General features: G+C 41.7%; 2 protein-coding genes across 7 annotated transcripts in view; both read left to right on the top strand.

Moving 5' to 3' along the window:
• Nucleotides 1-10,397: 10,397 nt before the first annotated feature.
• Nucleotides 10,398-13,268, top strand: lactb2 (lactamase, beta 2). Of its 2 annotated transcripts, none has more exons than XM_084707553.1 (7): nt 10,398-10,751; nt 10,980-11,143; nt 11,247-11,364; nt 11,553-11,731; nt 11,973-12,121; nt 12,278-12,365; nt 12,492-13,268. In XM_084707553.1, the coding sequence occupies exons 1-7, from the start codon at nt 10,630-10,632 to the stop codon at nt 12,530-12,532; spliced, it is 861 nt and encodes a 286-aa protein (XP_084563679.1). In that variant the 5' UTR covers nt 10,398-10,629; the 3' UTR covers nt 12,533-13,268. The 2 variants fall into 2 exon arrangements, with proteins under 2 accessions (XP_084563679.1, XP_084563678.1); XM_084707552.1 differs by having other exon boundaries at nt 12,489-13,268.
• Nucleotides 13,269-14,090: 822 nt separating this feature from the next.
• LOC146271509 (nuclear receptor coactivator 2-like) overlaps nt 14,091-26,186 on the top strand; it is a 30,018-nt gene continuing 17,922 nt past the window's right edge. For 3 of the 5 annotated variants that reach the window (XM_084707449.1, XM_084707448.1, XM_084707445.1), the window contains exons 1-2: nt 14,091-14,205; nt 19,970-20,044. The gene's annotated coding sequence lies outside the window, so the exon portion shown is untranslated. Of the gene's footprint in view, nt 14,206-19,969; nt 20,045-20,869; nt 21,123-26,186 lie in introns of those variants that run through there. The other 2 variants (XM_084707447.1, XM_084707446.1) reach the window with 2 other exon arrangements.

Genomic DNA, 26,186 nt, shown 5'->3' with positions numbered 1-26,186 from the left:
GTGATGAGTAATGTATCAATTACTTTATGCAAATAAATTAATTGCACATGCATGTTACAATATTTAAGAGTCCAAAAGTATCAATCATTGAAAGATAGATACAGTACTATCTAAATTTTAGATTCTAAAACCATAAAAAGTTGATAAGTCCTTTTTGGCTCCTGGTAGAACCCATTGGTAAAGCCTACATTTTTCATGAGCAGAGCTGTAAGCAATAACAGATCAAATATTCACAGGGACACCTAACATTAGAGGTGTAGAATTGGCCAATCGTGGGCGATGTCTTAGTTCCATCACCTTGATTGACAGTTTGGGCTTGGCATTCTCCTCCCCTACCAATCTCACCTTATTGTCAGCCAGAGTGGCTGCAAATGGCCTGATGCTATTTTGATCCCCCTTCAATCTGCATGGTGATTCACATGGTTTAGCAGACCCATCCTGCTTTTGGATTTACAGAAAAACGATGCTGTCTGTGTCAACACTTCCTGCCACATACAGGAACATGAGCTACTGCCTCCCACCTACTGTAAACATACACCCTCATACAGAGACCCAGATAGAAGGTGTAACCATGGAACCATTTTAAATTAGCATTTGGAATGTTAGGATATGTCAATCAATGTATTTGTAGATATTATGATGTCAGAGTTATGTGCAGTATAGGTGATTTTATGTGCGTTTGTTATATTAATCTATTGAAAATTGCTTTAATTATCCTAAAGGGTTCTGCTTTTTCTATTCAGAACTTTAAAAACTCATGGTACCAAAGAATATATGCACATATGTCAAAACCAAAATCTATAAATGTGCTTGTGACACTAGAAGACACTGGGAAAAAAACTAACACACTCAACAATCCTTGATTAAAGCAACATCGTCAAGGTCTATGGTAAAATGAAATCAGATAGCTCAAGGTACTTCAGTGAATATTGCCATGTACTTCAGCAGGTCTAAAATATCCTTTTAAAATGGAGCTTATTCACAGGACTCACCTGGACCTAGTGACTTCCCAACTTGAGTTCTCTACACCTGGCTATGAGCACACTCCTGCCATAAAGAATTCCTTTTATTAAGCTTATGGAGTGTGCTACACCAGTTAGTAACCAAACCCTGAACATGAGTCAGTTAGGTCATCAGAGAGGTGATTTGAGTAAAATAACTACAAATCGGAATGACTGCCACAGGAGCCAAAATCTTTGGAGAAGATCCCTTGATTCCTCACTGTGAAGATCTTTTCTCATTACAATCCAATTGAACTGGGTTATTAATAGGCATAGCTGTGACTCCAACATGCCACTCTGTTTCATCGCCAATCTCCTTTTGCATGGACACCTCTGGCATTTAGTTGATCATTTTCATCAGTGTCACACACGTGTAGTGACCCCAATATTGCTTTCTGTCACTCATCATTAGTGGGTTTATCAGCACATGTCCAATCGTCATACTCCGAGGGAATTTAAGCATTTGCATGCAAAAATTGCTTTCCTTTCACATGGCATGAAGACAGTTTTGCATAATTACAAATTATATGGTGATCCCAGACAATTGTTGTATTGGGGCATTAGGATGAAAGTGATTGTGACAGAAACTGAGAAGACCTGGTATGACAGTGGGCTACAGTTGGTGAACTCAGTGTTGAAAAGGGAGTGCACAAAAAACATGTAATAATCGGATAAATTACTGAGGGATTTTGTTTGTATGTATTATTGATACAAGTTTGACCTCTTATGGTTGTTGTTTTTTTTTCTCAAAGTGAAAAAGGTTAGGTGTGACCCTAAGCTATCAAATGGCTGTTTGAGAAGTCGACTCAAAGTTCTATCATAAGGTGTTTCACTGCACATGCTTCTCTTCTCGACTGAGAGAAAGATCATAGCGATGAAGAGCTTGTTTCCTTTAGCTGTAACTCATCTTCCAATCCGAGCTCCAGTGTCCTTGTGCTCGCCAGTGCCCAGGGTCTTAATGCCTGTGCCAAGGTCTGTTGATGAGCCTGGCAATACCAGCATCACCATTCACTCTGGAGTATCCGCAGTGTCATTGCGATGGACTCACCCTTCGCTGTTGGCAGTACACACTGAATCACTTACAACCAAAACTGTGACATGCAATGTACCATTAAAAAAAACCCTATTCACAATGTAATGAAGCCAGCTTGCTTTTCACCTTCGATGAAAACATGCACTTAGGCAGTCAATGGTTTTGATCATATTCCAAGAGGTACTGTCACTAATCCAGATAACAGGGTTATCTGTTATACATTGGAATATGTAGGCAGCCAGAAAGTATTGAGAGACTTCAAGCCTATCAAGGGTGTTTAAACACCCAACAGGTGAAGCTTTTTTCCCCAGAGTCTGATCTCTCCGGTTGAAACTTCTAGAGGAATCTTTATTTGATTCTCTATCATGTAGCCACAGTGAGGGAAAAGAGCAATGAGATGGGAAGGACTGGTATTGAACACAACTGATAATAAATGTTACTGTAAAAAACACATTCCGCAGTGTGGTCAGCAACTAGGAGAGAGAGACAGAGTCTGCACATGCTGTACTACCCTACCCAGAGTATGGTTTGAAGTAGTATTTTCATTCAGTTATATGGCATAGCAATAAGACATCCAGCGATATGAGCCAGATAAGTATATCCAGTTATGTCTGTAAATGTAAATGTTCAAGTCTGATTAAAATAATTTTCACAAGACCAAGTGTACTTGCCTGATGTGTTTGTTTCAGGACTGTGTCTTTTAAGTATTTATGAACTAGAACGTTTACCTTACCACATTTTTATTCATATGGATAATAATTAAACATAAACCAGTACATGAATGAGGAGTCACTCTGAAATGTAACAGAATACACTGTTGTCATGGTTAAATGCTACATTGACCACCAAGTTTGTCCTCTGAAGAAGGGATTCTCATTTAATATCTCAAGACTACTATTACTTCTTCCTGTTCTTGTGTTAAAAATGGTCTTTCATTGTTCTGTTCCTCACCTAAAAGAAGTAGGTTGATTTTTATGAGATGACAATCTTGCATCAAGCCCCTCCCCCACCCACGCACAAAAACACTGTTACTGACCCTTTGCATGTGAACAACTACAGTATCTATGTTCCTGAGTTCGAGGAACAGTAACTGGCTTCTCATAATAGCAGGCTCACCAATCCCCAAACTTGATTCCTTTAATGAACCCAGAATAAAGTGTATGTGTAGATCAGAGAGACCAGGAAGGAAGGAGTAAGAGAAATGAGGAAAACGGGGAATGAGGGCGGACTGAACTCATCTGCATTTCAGATGAGGTCTGTATGAGAAAATCAACCATCCATAATGCATTACATGTTTCCCCCACCCGAGCCTAGCGACAGCGGTGATCCCTAGCAACAGAATCCTAGCAACAGCAACAACCACCCCCTCACCTCTCAGCCTATCCACAACCTGCGTGTCTGATCCAATTGAACCAATAGTGAGAAAGAGAAAACTGTGAGGGAAAGTGATGTGTTTCCTCTCCTAGCTGGATGGACATGGGCCACCACAGAGCCACGACCTTTCCAGGATCTGTTCAGGTGGGAACAGATATAGCATACTGGCTCCTGTCATATTAGGAACAGAAAAACTACCAGAAATGCTTAACTGTAACTTCCACATACATCACTATCACAGATCCACTTCAGTATACTTCTTTTTGGACTCATGTTTGTGTGTATACGGTGTTCATGTGTATTGTATCACAAAAAGGGTACTTTGTGTGGACACTCTCTACTGAAAAAGAAATCGTTTTTGAAAAAGGTAATTAGTTGTGTTGTGGAAATATTAAAAAGAAAGTAAATAATGTACAGCATTAGCAGAAATAATAAGAAAATGCTCATGCACATTTACTGTATCCGATATGAGAGCATGTAACTTATTTGGGCTGTCTGTCAATCCATCTATCTATATTTATTTATGTTACAAGGCAGGTTGGACCAATACTCTTATTTAGAACTGTTTGACGAGACAAAAGGCCATATAAACAAGAACTCACACTGACAGAATTTACCAACTCTGCTAAAGCTGTCTGGTCTCTCAACCTGCACTTAAACCAAAAAAGACTTTCCTGTTTACTGTACACGTATTGCTTAGGGCATAAATCCATTCACATAATGAGATTAACTATATAGTTCAAGTCCAAAAACCTATCCATTAACCTGAAAACAGCTTAACAACATTGGAGTCTTATCCAGGATTCAATATAGCTTTGCATCTGACAGCAACATCGTCATTTCTCTCCACAATCAGAAGTAGGTATTATCTCTCGATTCATTCTTTGGCTTAATCCCAAGAATGAAAGAGAAGGCTTTACCTGTGCTTTGAAAAGCCAAACGTGTCAACCATGGCTTTCTTCTCTTTGAGGGTCAATCTAACCGAGGAGCTTTCCATTCTAAGATATTTTCTTTTCATAAAGAAAGTGGTTGTATGAGGATTTATAGAAGCTGTATTTTAGACATGAGAGAAATGAGATGGCAGCCTCATATATATTATATAATGCTAGAAGAGAAAAAATAAAATATAGTGCTGGAAGAAAATAAACAGTATGTGTCCTGTCTTAGTAATGTCAAACTAGTCACTTTCTTTTAATTATATTCCTTTGACACCCATCAAAGCCTAGCATGTATTTGTTGTCAGTATTTTTCTCTTGACCGGACACTTTTATTTTTAAGTTATTTGATGAATTCATACAAGCCTTTGATTAAATATTTGGGGCGAAGCTTAATGTGAGATCAAATATGAATAACTGAAATTACATTCTACCTGTTCTCACCTGAATGGTTTGACAATATTTTAAACAATTGTGAATGAAAAAGCTCATTCTCAAAATGGTCAAGGAATAACAGAATGTCCTTCTCATCAGTCTATGCTAGGCTATAGCGCGTCAACGCCTAACACAGCTAGGTATCGGAAAATAATGCCTCTTTCCAGATGGATCTGGCCCTTTTCAAACTCAGACTGCATTTATTCATAGACTGTGTGTGGCCAAAATAAATTGACTACGTGTATAGGAAGAGACCCAATTAAGAACATTGCAAGCTAACATGGATTAAGACTTCTTTTGACATGCGGGTCCCTGGCCCGACAGGTGAATTCTATTGCTCACTGTAGAAAAAAAAGGTCAGTGATTCACGCCCAATCACAGCCCACATGTCTATGGAAGAGCGAGGAAATCATCTTCGCTAAATTAAATAGAAAAGGAAAAGGAACGGCCTTGATCCATGTTATCAGTGCGGATCACTTTTGGAGCCCCGGGTAGTCAACATTGAACCTTTTCTGAACATAGCAGTAGATAGTAGGCCTATAGTTTGTTCCTTCTGTCAGGTCATCTTTCTGTTACAGTTTTCAATGACTTGGCCAAGGCCTTTCTTTCTGGATAAGGAACTGGAGGCAGAAGGTACTGTATGACATTCATTGGATTCCGTTTGAGCGAAACCTTCATTTGGTAAGTCACTGATCACAATATAATAGGTTTAAATACAACTGCATAGACAACTACAAACTCCGACCTATTCCTTCACATATCTGATCACTTCAAGGAGGGGAGGTTTAAAATGGGTTCAAAAAAAGCAACACTTAATTGTTAAGAACAGATAAGAAATGTCAACTTATTTCTTTTGAGTTGCTTGTCTATTTGATTGGTTATCTATAAATCATGTTGTGATATCGAATGCACCCAAGCAGCCCTACAGCCTCCTCCACATTTGGCTACATGGTTTGACTTCAGAATAAAGGAATGCACCAATTTATGCCCAACGCCTCAGTCAGAGGTCTTCTTATTAACAATTTAACAATGTATGCACAGACAGGTCTCTTTTCTCCAGCTGTATCTCTCTCTCTTTCTCACACACACACACACATAATCTATTCTCTACTCTTACTTTTTTATCCCCTTACTTTTCTTTACCCCCAAGCCTCTCTTTCTCTCTCTCTCTCCTTCTCTCTCCTCAGGATTGTTTTTCTCCATGACTGCTCAGATTAATCAGTGGCTTCCTGCAGCTGTCTGACAGTTTCCCCCTAGTTGGCTTCCATCCAAATCAGACGAAGGAGAGGAGACGATTGCTCTGCTCTGGTCTGCAGTGAATCAGCATATTGGCAAATGTTGCCACCATAATTTAGTCCTGAGGGGATACAAGCTGCTGAGTAACAATCTCTCACATCTACCACCTTGTTTCATGTAAACGTGTGAGCACACATAAGACAAACACACTGACACACGCACACACACACACATGGTCAGACACATGCACACACACACCACTACACACACATGTGGATATGCACAAGTACACACATACACACACACATACACCACTACTAAGTCCTAAATTGCCATACGCTAGTTGTACACACAAGATATTCACACTCACATGCTGATTTCTGATTTTTTTTTCAAACAGCAAATGAGCATACCTGCATATGTAATCAAGAAACGAAAACAATCAAGTCATGCTGATAACACAGTTTGATCCAGGAATTCAAGATGAAAGCTTTGACAACTGTACAAATCCAACAAGTACACAACTGTTCACGAACATATATATTTTGGTAGTTATGAATTTTATGGATACAGTTGTTTCTGTCAAAAATGTGTGCTGATGGGCTGTGTGATTTGCATTGTTTTACATGTGCATCTCAGTTTGGGAGGAGAGTGGGGGTTTGGAAACAACTCTATAAACTAAGTCTTCATGTATCAAATTTGTGTTGTTTACATCGTATGAATGATGTATTGATAGAAAATGTAAATTACATTTCGGTACCCGTCTATTTGCTCATAATGCTATTCCTACAGTGCACAATTCAGTATCACCTTTCACCGTTTAAAGTTTTAATAGAGCTTAACAGACCATGCTTATACCCATCGATAGTCATACTATAACAAACTAACATACTATATCTATATGTGCTTGTACTATGAAATATAAACAGCTACATAAGCCATCTACAATGGCTTTATGACTGCCGCCCAAACAGGGTGGAACAAAACACAAGTTGTCAATTAATTTCCATCCTGCCCAAACAGCCCTCTCTGGCTCAATCAAAAGGATATTTAGTATTCAGAGCAGAAAATAAATATACAATATACAATAATATGTTTGACAAAATACTTCTTTCTCTTTGTATGTGATCAAAGTGAATATCTTTCTGGTATTAATTAACCTAATTACTAAGACATCTTTCTATCTGGATCCTCCACTTCAGTGAAGAGCTAGGAGCAAGCTGCCAAGGAAGTCATAGGGAATGCTAATGTGTCTAGACCACTGGCTTGCTGACTGGCTGAATGGCTGAGTTACTCTTCTGAATCCATGCTTGGCTGGTTGGACGTCTCTCTGACTTGCTAGCTGACTAACTTGATATGTCTGAACAGGTTGGAAATGAATGATTCTGTCTGTCTGTCTGTCTGTCTGTCTGACTGCTTTATGTCCTACTTTCTGTCTGATTGAATGGTTAGGGTAGGTTTCATGCAGAGTCTTGTTATACAAATGCATTGATTGGTGCTGTGTCCAATAATGGACTGCTCAATAACATGATGTTGTTGTATACGTGTTTGAGTGTGTATATGTATGCGACTTCAGTAGATTCATGCAGTTTGTATTTTGTAGAATGTATGTGAAGTATATCCTGTCTTCAGCTCTCTCATGCGTCTCTCACTCACCTCTACTGACAACCAAGTGACAGAAGCCATAAGCCACCGACAACCTTCACCACAAACAGGCGGGAAGATTACAATTTGAAACATCCTTCAGTGGTGACGTAAACACAACGCTAGGGTACTCAAGAACAATGGTTGGACAGATCTTGTGCAAACCTCTGAATATTACATTGTTCTCTGAAATATAGTTTTTCACAATATCTACCATGTTTCATCATATGCTGCCATGTCCTGTGTACATCTATGCTCTCATGAACCCCTCTCTTTCCATCTCTCTCACAAAAAAATAAAGAACATTACTGTATCTGCTGTGAAGTTTAGGTGTGGATAAGCTATAGGGCTCTGAAGGGCTACATCTGTATAATACAAATCTGCCAACACACTCAACATAGACATTGAAAAGATCATTCTGACTCAGCATCTTTGACTATTCCCATAAAATATTGATGTGTGAAGATTGAAGCAAAGTGTTGAAGGACAGGGGAGAGATTGCACATTAGGAACCGATCCTAAAATGGCTGTTATCTATAATCCATATTTAAAACTCTCATCCTGGTACACCTGCTCGGTCATACATAATTAAAGACAGGTCTCTCGGCCCAATGGGCTCCCCCCCTTCTCTTTTTCTCTCCCTTTCTCTCTCTCCTACTGTCCCTCTCCCTTTCTCTCTCTCCTACTGTCCCTCTCCCTTTCTCTCTCTCCTACTGTCCCTCTCCCTTTCTCTCTCTCCTACTGTCCCTCTCCCTTTCTCTCTCTCCTAATGTCCCTCTCCCTTTCTCTCTCTCCTAATGTCCCTTTCCCTTTCTCTCTCTCCTACTGTCCCTCTCCCTTTCTCTCTCTCCTACTGTCCCTCTCCCTTTCTCTCTTGCACACACGCTCTAACTCTACCTTCATTTAATTTGTTGTAAAACTACGTTTTTAGATGAGAAACGTAATTACACTGCTTTTTAATTAAAAATAAATAAAATAAATCATGATAACATTAATCAGATTTTGAATTTGAACTTTAGTGCTCTATCAGCCCCCTCACCCCTCGCCCCACCTCTCTCCATTTCACGGTCACAAAAATTATATCAAAATAATGTTTTGATATGAGTTCAAACTGAGTTCCATTTAAAGCCACTCAGTATTGACCATGATCATCTTAAATAAACACTTTAAAACATTAGTCTACCACAGGAACACCAAATTTAAAAATCATGACTTCAAGTATCACACCTAAGTGGGCTCCTCCTGTTTTCAAACCCTTGTGCTGGACCTAATATTGCTTGGTGAATAAGGGCTCTAATGGGATTCTCCACACTGTCTTTTTAGAGCAGTCAAGTTTACTGGAAGTGTGTCTACAGACTGAGGAAGTTCAAATCACTGAAAATATTCTTGCCTTCATGAAGTTTATTTCAATTGAATGTTTTAGAGTTTTTTGTGTTTTATTGAACACTTATGTTGGAAATAATTCCTCTCACATCATAGCCTACTTTAAAAAGATTAGGCCCTAATAAGCTTCATAACGGAAAATAACCAGTCCTGGTCTAAATCTTACCAACAGCATACTGTTCTATATAAATTCAACATTATTTCAATGTAGGTTTGTGTCACACTCACTCCAGAATATCTCAGGAAGGACCAAGTAGATGGCCCTTACAAACAAGTGCACATTGTGTGATTTGTAACCAAAGCCCATATCCTTTGTTGGATTTCCTTACTTATTTGCGCTCTAATGCCATCAGATTCTTTAAAAATGTAGGCTAAATACAACGGCAAGATTTCTGTATTTCTATTTTCCTTTCCCTCTGTCATTTACATTTATATAGAATTTGCAACTGTTGAGAGAGCGAGGTGGGGGGATATAGGAGTGATTATAATGTGAGATTACGGGTAAACTGACAAACTATTATGTTGTGTGATTATAAAGGGAGAAGGCAGAAGAACAGTACCCATGCAGATACCCAGAATGTGGAATCTGTTACATTTCACGAAAGGTCTCCGCTACTTCTCAACACTGTTGTAAATATGGAGATGTAAAGTACTATCATTATAGATCATAATTTATTGGAGGCAAATATCAAAAACATTATTTTTAATAATGAATTGGCCCTATTGTGTAATGTAGGCCTAGCTTTATCATGATCCTTTTATGATTTTATTAGGACTCACCTTAGTTTGTAGCCCAATCTGCATTGGATGCCTTTATATTGGGTTAAACACTAAAGAGTACCAATGACATTAAATAAAATGTCTGAAGGGCAGACGTCAGAAAAAGGTCAACTGTATCTTAAATGGCCCCATCCTGTTGTCCTTTACAAACCATAAACTATATAAAACATTTGAAAGGGAGTAAAATATGAATGGAAAGTTTGTGCACGCATTTACCGATGTATGTAGGCTAACTTTGAACAGCTTAAAATGTTTACACAAAGTAAACAGTGGGTTAAGATAAAGCAAAGTGTATAGAAATTGTAGTGCTCCAATTAAGACATGAATTTACAAGGACAATAAATGCATTAAGTATACATTACCACACGCCTCCTATAAACTCCTAAAATATAAGTTTATATTTGACAATACTCCCACCTATCGACAAAGCTTGGTAACCACGTCGTGTTTGTTTCTGACATTTAGAATTTTGGTTGACTTTTGAATAACAGTTTTCCATCTCCATGATACGGTATAAACAATGCATTGATATTGTATACGTTTGGTTTATTCACATTATTAACATCATTGTTAATTGACGTTCAAAATAAACTTTTATATTGAAATCAAAACGAAATGTCATACCGGAAGTAATAGTGTTACACATGGGGTCATGTTTATACTTTTGCATGTTGGACCCTTTTCGTTGAAAGGTTCAAAAGTCATTTGTTTGAGGCGTTAATCTGTTCTATGTTTGATTAGTAATTTCTCTACAGCGTTTTGAGTTGACACTTGAACTCTACTTCTATATCACGGAGAATCGCGAACTATGAGTGCAATAATCCCTCGAATCGAGCAGTTGTCGTCCAGAGTTGTGCGAATTCTTGGGTGTAATCCTGGACCAATGACACTGCAAGGAACCAACACATATTTAGTTGGAACTGGCAAAAGGTGCATTGCTTTTATTTTCTATTTATGAGGGCTACTGTTGAACTAGCATTAGCTCCACGTGTAATTAATTAAACAGCCGCTGGTCTACACATTGTAATAGGAAAATGTACTTGAATTTAGAACTGTCTCTTTTTACTTAGTATTATAGTGAAGTGTTAGGCTACGGCAATCAAAGTAAATTGTGTGAAACTTACATGTTACACCAAAATAAGTAACTCTTGCTTTTAGGCGAGTGTTAATAGACACAGGAGAACCTTCAGTCCCAGAGTATATAAGTTCTCTCAAACAAGCCTTGAGCCAGTTCAACACCACCATCCAGGAGATCATTGTCACCCATTGGCATCATGACCACACAGGTGGCGTGTCTGACATCTGCAGGGACATCAGTGGAGGTGAGGAGCAGGACATTGTGACACCGACTGACACTGGAGAGAGTCATTGGGTCAGTATGCTACACCGGAGTTTGACTGTTTGTTTCTTTTTTTCTCCCCACAGAGTTACAAGTCAGCAAACTTCCTCGCTCCCCACCAGCCCACGAGAAAATAGGATCTGAAAGGATATACACTTATCTGAAAGATGGAGATGTCATAGAAACAGAGGGGGCTACACTAAAGTAAGTTTAATTGAGTTATTAAGAGGCTGGGTCCTTTGTTATTGGGGTGCGATATGTACAAGCCACCAGCTTGATGTCAGCTGCTAAATCCAGGGCTCCTATCTGTTCTATCTCGTGTGTTTGTGGATGTCTGTATGTGTGTTTGTGGATGTCTGTATGTGTGTTTGTGGTCACACATGTACACACAGGGTCCTGTTCACCCCAGGTCACACAGATGACCACATGGCTTTAATTCTGGAGGAGGAGAAGGCCATATTCTCAGGAGACTGCATCCTCGGTGAAGGAACCGCTGTGTTTGAAGACTTGTACGACTACATGAGGTCCTTACACATCCTACTAGATTCAAGTGCTGACCTGATTTACCCAGGTTTGCTGTTGATTAAATATACAAATCACTTCAAACCACATGGTTTCCTAAGAATTGATGATCCCCCCCCCCTGAATAGAAAAAACAATTATCCTTTAAACTACTTCAATACAAGTGGTTGTCAATTGCATTTAGAATGAATGGTGTAGTACCCAAAATACCATAAAAATACCAAGAACGTTGTACGAAGTACCAAGTACGAAAGGAACCACATCAACGTTTTTACAATGGGTAACGTCAGGTCACGGCCCGGTGGTCCACAATGCCAGCTCGAAGATTAAGGAGTACATCACACACAGAAACCTGAGGGAAAAGCAGATCCTTGGAGTGCTCCAGGCGGCAGGGGAGAAGACGTTCTCCTCTATGGAGCTGGTGAAGGTTGTTTACAAGGTGGGGGTCCTAAAGTAGCCATCCTTCTTTTCATACTCAGCATTGATACAGTGTACTGGTCTGATGAGGATATTTACCAAAATCGTGGAGCTCATCCCTGTCCTGTCCCAAAAGCTTAATCAATAACAAGTACATTAATCTTTTTCTCTGCAAAAGGAAACCCCAGTACATCTCCATAGGGCAGCAGAAGTCAACCTTGTACATCACCTGACAAAACTGGAAAAGGAGGGAAAAATATCTATTGGTATGTCTGAAATTGAATTTTTGTCTACCAAACATAAAAAATATAATTGAAACCATATCAAGTTATATAATACCGAAACATGTTCAAATCGTAACATATGTTATTTCTATACATCTCATTCAGCAGATGATTCTTCCCAAGTCAACAAATGGAAGAGTAACTTGTGATTTAATATAGAATACAACTACGCTGGATGGACAAACTAACATCTCGATTTCCTCACACACAACACTCAAGATAGATTTGCCCATTGCATTTGAGATGCCCTTATTATAGTTGTAGACAAGTATTCTTAATTTAAACAAGTGGAAGAATATTTTAAAACAGAAGTGTATTTGTGCAGGTTTGTGATGGCAGGTTTATGCTGCAAGCCTCATCATAGTTTGGGCAATGGAGAGAAACTGCAACTGATATAAAGCAATAAAAGACCTTGACTTAAGGTATTTGGCATTTACAGTTTTTCTCCATTGCTTTGGCTCAATTCTTGAAACAGAAATTACATTTTCAATGCAACACGTGCATTTAGCAAAATAGCCTAAATGGTTCAGCAAAACTAGATAGATCACCTTCAAAAGGTCATATATCACCCAAAACAGTTAACTCATGCTTCAAAACCAAATCATTTTCTCATATAAATAGTCAGTGCCCCCAAAATGAAAAGTTGTGAACAACTGCCCAGAGGTTTGGAGGTTTGCACGTGTTGTTTTGAGAATGTCATTTCTGTTTTGTGAAATGAGCCAAAGCAATGGAGAAAAACTGTAAAATAAGCTGCCTTTCTTGTGTGCACTGGATAACACAAAACATTAAGATAAGACAAAACATTTTTGTACGTGCAGCACTTTTCATGATGAGGATAACTATAAAGTAGGACTGGAATTGAGAAATTAAACACCTAATAATAAATATGTGTAATATGTACTTGATCACTATGTATAATACATACATGGACCACACTTGTGCAGATTTTGCAGTTCAGTTATGTAATTTGTAAAGGCAAACACCAGGTGGCAGTGTTTGTTAATTAATAGTGGTTATCTTTATCTGACTATGAACATCATTTCTTGTTTTAGCCAGTTTGTTTTTTTCTCTAATCATAACTCCCATGCCAATAGCCAAGATAAACAGAACCTGTAATTTACTCCAATAATAATTGTGAATCTTAAACAGATGCTGTTTCAAACAGTGTGTGATACAAAGCTGCTCTCAATCTTGTGACCTCCACATGACTGCCACCAGATGTAACAGTAACTTTCACAGACACTGTATGATATATTCTGTAGTTGAAACATTAACTATGGAGGCACTTTTGAGACATTTCTTACATGTCTTATAAGACATTTAAGACAGCCTTAATGGTTGTAATACATTTAATGTTGACATCAGGTATCAAGAAATACCACATAGGACTAACAGACATTAAAACCGCATCGAAATAAAGGAATATAAAAAATCAAATAATAATACATTAAAATGGAATCAAATACATGTTCTCTAACTTCAACCAAATGAGGTTAAGTTTTAAATGATAGCCAATAATACATATCCCATGAAATAGAAAGGATAGTCATGGGTACTTTCATTATCATTTCATTTATAAACGTCTATTATAGTTTCTAAACGGCAGGTAAGACAACATTGCAGTGTCATCATTGTGGACCGCTAAGTCCATTGTGATAATGAGGACTAGTACCCTGCGCGTGTGGGGGAGGTCTATTCGTAAGATAAACAAGCACCCAGTCATCACAGGAATATGGCGGCGGCGGCAGTGCTGATCAGTGCTGATTCCTGATTCCAAAGGTTCTGACACAGCACATTACATTTACGATAACCACAAGTTAAGGTAAGTTCTCAGAGAATAACTGGCTGTTGTGCGATTTATATTTAGAAAAAGTAGCTCAATTTTGGGGTTGTTTGTTTACGTAGAAGATTCATAACGTCAGCTTCATCATTGGAAGCGATGTCCTATAGGCTTTTTTAAAGCAAACAATATCTTTAGGTGGTTCGGGATGACTTGTTTTTAAGTATGACAGACGGTTAAGAGAGCTATCTCTTTAAATTAGTTTGAGAAACATTAATATTTCATAGGGTAATTTTTAAAAATAGACTAATATTGTCAATATTAACCATAGTGTTGAGGGTTTAGTTAGGAAAAGTTGGAGATATCTGAGATAAGAGATTATAGCCAAAGCAGTAAATATTATAAAAGGTGAGATACCGCAGTTCAGTTGTTCAGTGACTCGCTGAAACCCAAATAAATTCAGTGGTAAGAGCAACAAACGTCATTGTGGTTTACGACTGTTAAATAGGATTCTTGACGTTGCATTTCGCACTGTTTATTTCAGTCTTGTGGATAACGTAAGCCGTTTGTAAATTATATCTCTATAGTCAAACACTGTCGCAAGCTTAGAAGTGCAACAAAGTAATTGTAACATTCATAGAATCAACTAATGTGGCTTTGACTTCCTCGACAAACTGTTCATCAACCTTTGACAGTGACGTCATGAGCTTGGGGGAACGTGACAGAAGTGTCCTCAGCAGAGTTGTGCGACTTATGTCGCTGTGTCCCGCTTTTCACATTGGCCTAAGCTATAGATTCCTTTATATACAACTCACATATTCGTAATAAACAAAGTTGCATTAGACATAAGTTAATTTACTAGTTAGGCTACAGGTCCGTTTACTTATCTTACTCGAAGTTTATTCGTGCATGATACACGTCAGAGCGTACTGAATCGAAGCCACTTGGCCAAATCTCATTCATTGTGTCTGAATACCATTCGAATCTTTTGGAATGCACAATAATACTATGCCAACTAGTAGCCTACTGATGTTGGTGAAATCTCATTTATTCTAAATGTTGAAGTCAAGACCACATCCATACTCAAAGTGAAATTGCATTGTTAATCTTTTTTGTTCCTTTACTGTTTAAGGGTGAGTTGCAGAAAGCTAGACCCATTGTCCCACAACATCACAGACCAGATTCCCTAACCCTGTACTCACAGATGTCTCACCTATAGTAGTAAATGCACATTGGCTAAATATATGTGCAAATAATGCTTGCTACATTGATGGCACATATGAACCTGTTTATATTGCATGTATAGGCCTAACCTACATATTACTGGACAAGAGATGTTTTTGCTGTAGGACATGTTTCACACAGAATAACTGTTACGTGTAGGATTATACTGAAACTTTGAATTTCTAGTTTAGTATGGTGTTCCTGAGATGAAAAAGGTCCTGAAAATAGGATTCAGCATCAGTTCACGCACACTACATTTGCTTGTGGTATACTGGATATTTATTATACTCAACTTAGCGTTATTGGATCAAATAAAAAAATGTAAGTGTTGTAATTGGATATGAAAGAGTGTATCTGGTTGGTTCCACCTTCCAGTCATGAGAGCAGGAATCAAATGAATGGTTGTTTAGTTCCGATAAAAAAAATCAAAAACAGATTTGGTTTGTTGATTATGGTTTTAATCACATTTCCACTTTTGCCCAAAGGTATAATCTTAGAAAATGCCAACTTAGCTTTTTAATAGCTTAGCTTTTCTTCATATAGCATCTTTAACACCAGGAGCCCTAGGCACATAATGTGGGTTTGGCAGTGTGCCCTAACTGTGATCTTCCTGGCCTGAATTCCTCTAACTGTAAGAGATCTGGAAAAGCATCTGGACCAATAGAAACAGAAGGGAGGGAGTCTGAGACTTGACAGAGCAGTTTTCTGAATAGTAACAGATTTCTGCAGGCTTATCCCCAACTTGCAAATCCATATTAAAAAGGTCCTTCTAAAATTGAGTTGCAACCTCAATGCTCACTCTGATTGCAATAAGCAGTATACTTGTGATAAAAAGTAAGCTTTAGCACTGGAATTCTTTCAATTGTACGCAAATTCCTGAGATGATAAGAAATTGTACATTACTTCTTGTATGAAAGACTTATCAAACAGCATTCTACTGTATAATAATATTATATTTATGTTTGATATTGAATTTGAATTTTTATGTTGCTAATGGAGACCTTTGTGGTGAAGATTCCCCAGCTGTTTATTCCACAGAGTAGTCAGTCATGTTCAGTTAGGAGTTTTGTCCACCGCTGATCAAACACAGGACACTAGCTCTTCTTCTGTGTTTTAATCCTCATTTAAGAAAAAATGTACAGTCAAGTGATAGTTGTTTGCGGGTGAGTGCTCGCATTTGTGCTTGCTTGCTGTGTGTGTACATAGTAAGTGAGACTCCCTTGGAATCCTCATATACAGATGCATCAAAGCTGCCATCTGGATGTCACACTGCAGAGACAGTTGTGTCAACATTCTGATCCTGATCCCCGACCCCCTCCACAACATGTTTTCATCTGATTAACTTGGCCACGGGCAAAGATTGACTGACCTGGCCATCTAGTCCTCTAACAGTCTACCCTGCCAATCAGCCATTCAGCCAACCATTCAGATAATCAGAGTCAGTCAACCAGCAAAGTCAGCCTATATTAGTTAAACCCATGTTTTTTTGAAGCACTGTTGCTTTTAAGCTGTGTCTGTCTTGATTTAACCTGTCCTTTCTAGCATTGAGAGATCAAGTATTCAGTCTGCAGTGCTTGTTCACTACCGCACCATACATGCACTGGAAAACATGGCAACAATCATGATTCAATGCTGTGTATTTCCCTTTTCCTTTTAAATTCAGGTAAAAGGTGCACTCTTGCTCGCACATGTGAAAAACCAGGCAGGGGGCTCAGAGAAATGTGTGTCTTTATTGTTTGGTACGCTCTAATCAAAGTATGTTGAGTTGGTAGGTTGCACTGCACTGCACAGAGTGAGTGAAACAGTAGCATGACACGGTGGATAGGGAGCCAAGTCCAGGCCTTGCATAACAAGTGCTAATTTGGTTTTAGCGGTGGCCATAATTCTGCAGCTCTGTGACAGTGCTCTGGTGACCGTAACCAAACAGCCTCCATGTCAGACCCTGTCTAAAAGCACACGCCACTTGAGAAGACACTTTCTGGCGCTTGACTTTGTGTTTTTTGGAGCTCAGGTTTTGACAGGTATCAGTTTGTATTTTGGAAGCTGGAGTGGATCAGGAGGGGGGACATCTAGGTTGATTATTGACATGCTATTTGTTGCCCAATCAGAATCTGGGGTATGTCTTTGTCCATGATTGGTCTGGGTGTTTATATCTGTGCTAATGAAGTCATAATGTGTGTTGTGTAGTTTGACCATTTTGGTGGTCAGAGCGGTGTTGACTTGCAGATGCAGTTATCAAGTACCATACCAAAATACCGCCTCGTAGGATGTAATACTGTGATATACACTGGCACATTTATCTAGGTACAATACACATATTTTGTATCAGTTCAGACCCTCTTTGCTTCCCGAACAATCTGGATTCTTCTTCATTCTGTTGGGCTGTGCTGTTATTTGTTGTTAGCTGTCAAAATCTTCTCTTGCTCTAACCCTTAACTCCCTCATCAACAAACTATGTCTCACAAGACCCCTGATTGGTTGATTTTGAGTTTGTCGCACCATTTCCATTCAACCTTAGAAAATGTGTAAAGGACCAAGTCGGTGGCCTTCCCTGAGGTACTGGAAACGATGATCGGTGATCGTACTACACCCTTCTAAGTCCCTTAGATCAATCGTTTTGTGATTCAGTTGTACAGCAACTGAATGCCTTGATGCCCCTCTGTCTGGTTTATACAGCAAGTCACAGCCACATGACTCACTGTTGAGGCTATTCATTTTCATGAACAAGGTGGTATACTTAATAAACAATATCTTCCCAATGTGTCTCTCTTTAAAATAGCAATAATAGAGCGGAGAATGGATTCCCTCAAGGCTGAAACCGACACAATGTCATAAGATTATCACTTGTGAATTTTGTTAATAGAATTAGACAACGTTTGGTTGGCTCAGTGAGTTGTTCTCCAGGTTGCTTAGTAACATGAATGAATCATAGTTGTGAAGTAGGTTTTCACTGTTTGTGCGTGTGTCTGCGCATGTGCAGTTGATGGAGAGCTGAGTGAGTGAGTGAGAGTGAGTGAGTGAATAAGTGATGGCAGATGTGTGTGCATGAAAAGGCGAGACCACCACAGTTTATTCCATTTTCTGTTTTTCTATTTCTACTATTCTACTTTTTGTGAAGCTATTTATCTCAAAAACCGTCGGTACATTCTAAAGGAAAAAATACATTGAACAGATTAAGGATTAGCAGAACATTGGGCACCTTAATGGTGTACATTAGTTTAGAGAACTTGATCTCGGATTGTTATTTATGTCCCATTGAAATAAAAATGACAGCTTACGTCAGCCAAGATGTATGATGGAGGGAAATGAACATGTAGAGTTTCAGGACTGTGTGTGTTGGAGCTGCCTGTCCTCTCCCTCCCTCCCTCCCTCCCTCCCTCCCTCCCTCCCTCCCTCCCTCCCTCCCTCCCTCCCTCCCTCCCTCCCTCCCTCCCTCCCTCCCTCCCTCCCTCCCTCCCTCCCTCCCTCCCTCCCTCCCTCCCTCCCTCCCTCCCTCCCTCCCTCCCTCCCTCCCTCCCTCCCTCCTCCATCCCTTCCCCCAGTGGAGGAGATCACCATGCCAAACAGCATCACATGATGCTCCTGACTGTGGAGAATCCATGTGTGTGTGTGCGTGTCCGGGATCTGACAGGGTTTGGTTGAAGTGTGTGGAACAGCAGCAAACCCAACACCAGTTTGACTGGTTTCTTTTGTTCAGGCCATGCAAGACTTTACCAGCTGGAGTCTGGGGCACCTAAGTCGTGAAGTGTCCGTTTGAACGGCTGGAATGGTTCCCCTTAAACGTGTATGTTTATGGAGTTCAGCTCCACTCAGGTCTGTGTCTTTAATTCTCGGTCTGACACTCATAAACACCCGCCACAGAGACGCATGTGTTCAGACACACACACACACACACACACACTGTTGTTACTGTCCAGTATTTCACTCTCTCACACACAAAACACACAGTGTGCTTGCCGGAGAAAAAGTGTTAAACACAGTGACCGTGTCACCATACTCACTCTAATGCTTAGTACGAAATAGCCGCATCTGTCAATGAAATCCTGATCTTTTTTCCAACTGCTCGTCATGGGGCTCCATGTTTTACTTCCTGCTCAATCGGACCAGGTCACAGGCCTTCTCCTACTCCTCAATGTCAGTGTGTGGAAGCAGGTGCCTCCTAGTGTGGTTGGTGGCGAGGGAGTCATCCCTTCTGTCCCTCCAGCTGGCCGAGAAGCACCTGTCATCCAGCCGGACAAACCTCCCACTCTATTCGTTCTCCTCCTCCTCCACACACTCTCTGGAAAGCACCAACAGATGTTTAGAGTTAGCTTCTCGCCAGCGAGAAAAAAGGAAGCTTCCTTTTTTTTTCTCCTCACGGTGTTCGATAGTAGGAGGGTTTTTGTTGTTCCCTTCAGTGTTGTTGGCGCGCACGCGAGTGACCCGCGGTCACGTGACCTGCTACCGTGCTACGCGCGCGCCCTCCAACGCCAGCGTGCGGGCGTGTGTCGGGGTTACGCCCCGCGCCAGCCAGGCTCGCGTGTATATCCTGTGTTTGTGTCCCAATCGAATGACAGTTCTGCTTGTGTTTTGTCGTTCGCAGAGCTGAGTGTATGTGATGCCTAGAGGCGTACCCCAAACAAAGGCCAACAGAGGATGCTTCTCATTTAGAGCCAAGGTGAGTCCGGGGAGTCCCAACTCTGCCAAGTGACCAGCCCCTCATATTCCCCGGGCCTCTGTTTGCATTCTGTTAGGTACTGTTGAAGCAGTCTCCAATTCCACATGAGTTAGGCAAGCCCGGCTTAGACCCATCCACTTATTGGTGTGTAATCCAACCATTTGTTCCTGCTTGAATGCATTTGCCGTGGTCTTGGGGGTGTGATTGTCCATAGCCCGTTGGATGCGCATCGGACTGCACAGGACTGGTACATTGGTCCACTGAAAGACACAACTGCTCTCAGAAGGCCTGTACTTCCACACGCTTACATAACAAGCTGCAAAGTGAAAGTGACAAGAGGTGTGTGTGTGTGTGTGATTTCATCTCCTGTGTGCATAAAACGGTGCTCTCTCACGTCTTCAACTTCCCTCTTTCAACACTCTCTTTCTCACCGTATCTGTCTCTCCTTTTTTCTCTCGAAAACAACCCATGGTGAATGTCCCTGACCCTGGCTGCTTGTTTAGTATCATGTGACTTGAGCATTATCTCAGTTGAGAGTGGAAGAGAAAAGGGAAAGCACTTTCACCAGGGGCCGGGGCTGCGGCAAAACGTCCAAATGATTTCCCCCCCCCCTCCTGAGCACCAATAGCTGTTATAACTTTGGAGGACTGGAGCTTCTTTGCCTCCGCTTCCTCCTCCTCGCTCTCCTGCTCCTCTCTCAGTGGCTAGGTTATTTGTTTCTTTCCCTCTTCCTCCCTTCTTCCCCCTGCCGAGGAGGCGGGGTCGTGGGAGGAGCGGGGGGGAGGGGATTGGAGGCTGACGGGCGGCTCGGGGAGGATTTGCGCTGCTGTAGTTTGTCAGCTGTCATTAGGAGCAGATGACACAGGGAGGTAATCTGCTGTTTTTGCACCCGGCACCTCCCCCTTACCCCCCTTCACCACAGCATGTGCCTCTGTCTACACAGGGAGCAAGCGCTAAGTGCGCTAGCCAGCTGAATACCTTAACCTATAGCTCTACACAGTGACTGGACGGCTTCTGTGCTTTTCTCTGAGGAATTTGTTGCTATGGACTTGTTATGGACAGCTTGGTGACAGTGAGGGTAAGTCATGAAGGGGAAAGGAGCATGTTGTATATACTGAGTCTCTTGTCTGTGTAGTGGCTTTTGTTAGTAGTAGTATTTGTTTCACTGGGCACTGTCCTTTTTGTCAGTGAAGTGAATTAGCTGTTGTGTGCTCTTCTTGTAGAGGTTTGGAAAACTTCACGACCAGCGGGAAATCATTGAGATAGCCACACATTCCTTTGACGCTGTCAGCGTCCCTGGTTCCACTGTCACCTAAGACTCTCACTGTGTCAACACAGTCGCAGCCTCACTGGTGTGACCCCGAGGACGATCAAGGTGGCAAGATAGCGCTCGTCTGTAGAGTCGGATTCACACCAAAAAAAGAGAACAGTTTGATTTCTAGATTTTCAGTAAACTTTTGTAATTTTCCTACTTCTAAATATCATCACAAGGTATAATAAAACATTTAATATAGATTACACAGTTCAGATGCAGATTTAGCCATGGTACAAAAGAATAATAACCCCCCAACACAAGGCCATATAGTGCTCTCTTTATGTGGATGGCTGATGAAAGGCTGTATGCTAACTGATATCCTTTCACCATTCTCAGAACTGTCTGTCAGGAGACATCCTCACTTATGTAGAGGGCTGGCTGGATTGGCAAGGTGGAAATGGCCCTCTTTGGCACAGTACCCTGGCATAATGGTTACAGGAAGCTGCCACTGACAGTAAACAAAATACAAACAAGTGTTCGTCTGCCAGTCTCTGGGATCGGGCTACCATTGCCTCTTCCTCTTTCTTTCTCTCCATCACATGAAGACACATGCACACTCCACCTCTTTTACACACACTCCACACATCACAATGTGGTTTCTGTGTGTTTGCAAATGAGTTATCCATGGGGGTAGGCATGTTCACTGTTAATGATCCGAATCTACAATCAATGAATACTTGCATTGTTGAGTAGAACGTCGAAACGCACATTGAAATGAATAAATCGGGGCTTGTGTTTCCGACAACTTGGATCAGTGTTTGGGCACATTTGAGTATGCAGCCTGTTCATAGAAACCCATCATCATTGTTTTTATTCATAAATACTATTTCAGAAAGGAAAATGACCTATGTGACTGTATTTGAATAGCAATTAGGCCTGCTGTATTTGAACAGAGAGAAAGTGTTTGTTGAAATGTAGTTGAGGAGCTAGGAGAAGTGGGTCACTGAGTAGTGACACACTGGGGCTTTATGACAGCCCTGTTCACAGCAGACAGGCAGGCCATTGCTTAACATTCCACCACACAAGTGTTACAAAGCTATTGGAAAAACGAGAAAAGCAAAATTGAAAGTCGGAGACAATTGCTTCTGCTTAGTAGCACGGAGTGGCAGATGTTTCCGAGGCAACGACGAGGCCTCCCTCAGAAGTAATGAAGAGAACGATGGGAACCATTTCTCCTTAAATAGTGGTCTAGTTTTCAAGGATGCCACATCGGCCGATGTGAGGAGGTGGAGGAAGGAGGTCAGGGTTGAGGGGTGGAGGTTGAAGGTTTGGGTTGAGGGGTGTATGGTTCTGGTGAAGGAGGCAAGATGGAGCTGTGATTCAATTTGACCTGAGGGACCGGCCTGATAATGGCTGGCTCCAGCTCTCATTCATTGTCTTGTGGAATTGATTCTTTCAGTCCACTGCCTATTAGCCTGCTTGTTTGATTTTGGAGCGCTTCCTTTTCATTTATGTTACAATTATAACTTTCACGTTATATGCTGATTCTTTGTTTGTTTTAATAACGTCTTTTCACACGTCTTTCAGCTTTTGACAACCATATAGCAGGGCTATTTTGACATTTTTCTAAATCTGGTTGATCTATTTCATCCTCTGTTTATCTTCTGAGCTATTTAGCTCTAGTGCGGTATAGATTTAGTGGCCCTTATGCCTTATGGCCACCGGCTGGATAGCTTTGCAACTGGAATGTTCAGTTTTCACCTCGCCAGCCTGCTGTTTCCCACAAGCCACAACATCTGAGACATAAACAAAGAGATTGGGATGTTCCACAAACAGCCGTGCTGCACAGTATACAGTCTGGGACAGGACATGGGTTTTAATCCATACGTACTGAACCGGCAGGGGTTAAATCTTCTTTAGTGTCGAATGTCTGGTGAAGGGGCTTCAGCTATGGTTACCATGGATATTCGATAGGCTTACGCTTCCGTCCATACAAGGATTAGACATCAGTGGGCGGGTTCTGGATGTGTCAGTCTTGAACAAACTGCACGCTCATTCCTTAACATGGGTTGGCCATGAATTTGAACCCTAACCCAATGATACGAACGTCTTTCATGACTCACAAGTCGGTAGATTAAAAAAATCTTTGTGGAAAATCTTTTGGTGAAATCACCGTGCTCGTGTAGAGTACGGCGGGCTCCGTCGTGTTTTTCACTCGCATCTCCCTCAAGGATTGGCTGAGTCGATGTAGAAATCTATAAAAAGCGATCCATCAGGGGAATATTCCAGTCTGTGACTGAGGCGTTTCGCTTGATTCAGACAGTAAAGAAGAGAAAGACAGGGATTAGGGAACGTGGAAGTGTGGATGTCTGAATCCAGCCCTGGTTTGTGTGGCTCCCTACCCTATCAGCCCCAGCATGGGGTATCCACACCCAACTCATGTAGTGGATATGCTCTTACTTCCTGGGACAACTCATGTAGTGGATATGCTCTTACTTCCTGGGACAACTCATGTAGTGGATATGCTCTTACTTCCTGGGACAACTCATGTAGTGGATATGCTCTTACTTCCTGGGACAACTCATGTAGTGGATATGCTCTTACTTCCTGGGACAACTCATGTAGTGGATATGCTCTTACTTCCTGGGACAACTCATGTAGTGGATATGCTCTTACTTCCTGGGACAACTCATCTGGGAGGGGATAGACAAAGTCGTTTGGGCACTGTCCTCCAAACAGTGTTTCTGAAATCCAAGATTTGAGGCAGATCAAAGCGTCTGTAGGTCAGCCAGCTGCACATTGAATTCATGGAACACTATACCTCAAGCTATAGATTTTCAGTTCAACCTCTGTAGCCCCCCCCAAAACACATAAGATTCGATATTTTCTTCCTGCATTTCACCAGGTCGACCCGTTTCCCCTCGGCATTGTTTGGAAAGGGCGGCCGTTTTTCTTTTGTGGTGGAGGACTAACAACAACACAAGTGATCCCCCAAAGGTAAACAAGGGTGATGCTGTCGCCCAGATTCAAATTCAGTTAAAGAAAGCTGAGATCAATTTGCTGCCTAATTCCTTAATGGCTGCTGGGTTTGACCTGTGACCTCTTCTCTTCCACGTTCGGCCCAAATTGTTTTTAAATGGCTTCCTTTGTGCAAGCCTGCCTCCACTAATGCGGTTAGTATTGGACAGGAAGGAGAGGCCGCCACGGCTTTAAGCTTTGGAAACGGCCTCTAATATTACTGGTAATTCATCAAGTGAGCGTGCCCACCTGTGAGATGGATTGAAGGGGTTAGGTGTAGAAAGCGGTGAGGTCATCCTACTCAGGGTTTGATATGTCTCATCACCATAGGATGTCATCATCATCTCCATTACCACTGTTGTTCCTGTCCGGCGGTTGAGGATGCGAAGCGCTGGAGGATGGGAAACGTCCTGACTGGCTGTGTTAGGATGTCAGGTCTTAACATAGTGTTGTTTGTTGTTCTTTCGCACCGTGCTGAATGCTGTCCAGTCGCCTCAGCAATCACATGCCTTTCTTTTGAACTCGCCTCCATCAAACCTCTCTGTAGGATCATTCGTTAGTAGAGGGGTTTATTCTAAATAAGGCCTAACAGCCGGTAGGGCTTGTTGTTTTCTGTCCGTCGGACAGGCTGATTTGTCTAGCACACTGTATTATGAATTCCAGACAAATGGATGTGTGTCTACTTTCAGACGCCACAGGGTCATGTTGACCTGTTTATCCACAGCTCTGTTGCATGGTTAAGTGTGTGTGTGGGAGGGATTTCTTTCTCAGTTCTTCTCATGAATCTGAACGTTGGCCATCCACTCCTTCCATGAACATTTTCACCTGTAATGGAATCTTGTTCGGAATGCGTAAGAATTCAGTGGCTTTCAAGGCTCAACCGCGGGTCAGCACTGCTGATGTGGTTGAGAGGTCAAGTGTCTTGTTACTGTAAAGAGCATGTAGGGGTAGGATATTGCTCATTGCGGTTGGTCATGGCCTTAAATGAGCAACCTCTGGTTTCTGATCTACTCGCGAGTCGACTCCCTTCTTCTTTTTTCCAGTTACTCATCCTCCTCGTCCTCCTCCTGCTCGCTCGCACGATCTCTTCTTCACCCCCTCTTTCTGTGTCCCCTCCATCTACCTGCCTCTCCCCTGATTCCTCCTTGTCCATCCCCCTCTTCCCTTCAGTTTCCCTTGTAACCCTCTTCGACCACTCTCTCCTTTTCCCCCCCCTCTCCCCCCCTCCTTCCTCCCTGCTCGCACCCACTCTACTGCAGTGGGATTCGGTGATTAGAACTCCAGCAGTGATCTCGAGGCTGATTATTCATTCAGCCTTTTTTTTTTACGATCTACTTTTCTCTCCTCTAACTCCAAACCCCACAACCCCCACCCCTCCCACCATTCCTCTCAGCGGCAGGTCCAGAGTTCCCTCCGTCCGCGGCGTTATGTAATGGTCAGGTGACACGGCAGCCCGCCAGGGGCCTTAAAGCCCCAGAGTGTAGTGTGGGCCTGCTGCCTGGCAGCGCGCTGCTGGCTCCCCTCCCTGCAGCTCCCGCCCCCCCGCTCTGCTAGCCAAGCCTGGCTGGCCGCTGCTGACTCTGCCCCTACAGACCAGCAGGTCACTGGCCCGAGGCCTCTTAAAGGTTAGTCCGACGGGGTTTTGCTTTAGACGCGTAGCTCGTCCCTCAGGTCCGCTCGGGCCCGCTCGTTAATGTTCACGACTCAGATCCCAAAGACCTGAGAGAGAATCGAGGAATGCAGGGAATCAGTGAGCACATCGCAATCTGGAGTGAAGCTGTGGCATTTTCAATCAGGGCAGTCTATATAGGTCAGCTGTTTTTTTATTTGTTTTGTGTGTGTGTGTTATCCCAGACATACCATGTTGTT

Source organism: Hypomesus nipponensis, chromosome 10, assembly GCF_054491055.1.
Source record: "Hypomesus nipponensis isolate SF chromosome 10, ASM5449105v1, whole genome shotgun sequence".
Lineage (NCBI taxonomy): Eukaryota > Metazoa > Chordata > Actinopteri > Osmeriformes > Osmeridae > Hypomesus > Hypomesus nipponensis.
Note: the sequence above shows the minus strand (reverse complement) of the source record. Positions and strands in the feature narration are given on the sequence as shown.

What these genes read in the sequence shown, in the direction of transcription:
- lactb2 (XM_084707552.1), top strand. Translation starts at nt 10,630, where the DNA reads ATGAGTGCAATAATCCCTCGAATCGAGCAGTTGTCGTCCAGAGTTGTG. An exon ending in TTAGTTGGAACTGGCAAAAG is followed by an intron (nt 10,752 to 10,979) that starts GTGCATTGCTTT and finishes TCTTGCTTTTAG; the next exon opens with GCGAGTGTTAATAGACACAG. An exon ending in CTGCAGGGACATCAGTGGAG is followed by an intron (nt 11,144 to 11,246) that starts GTGAGGAGCAGG and finishes TTCTCCCCACAG; the next exon opens with AGTTACAAGTCAGCAAACTT.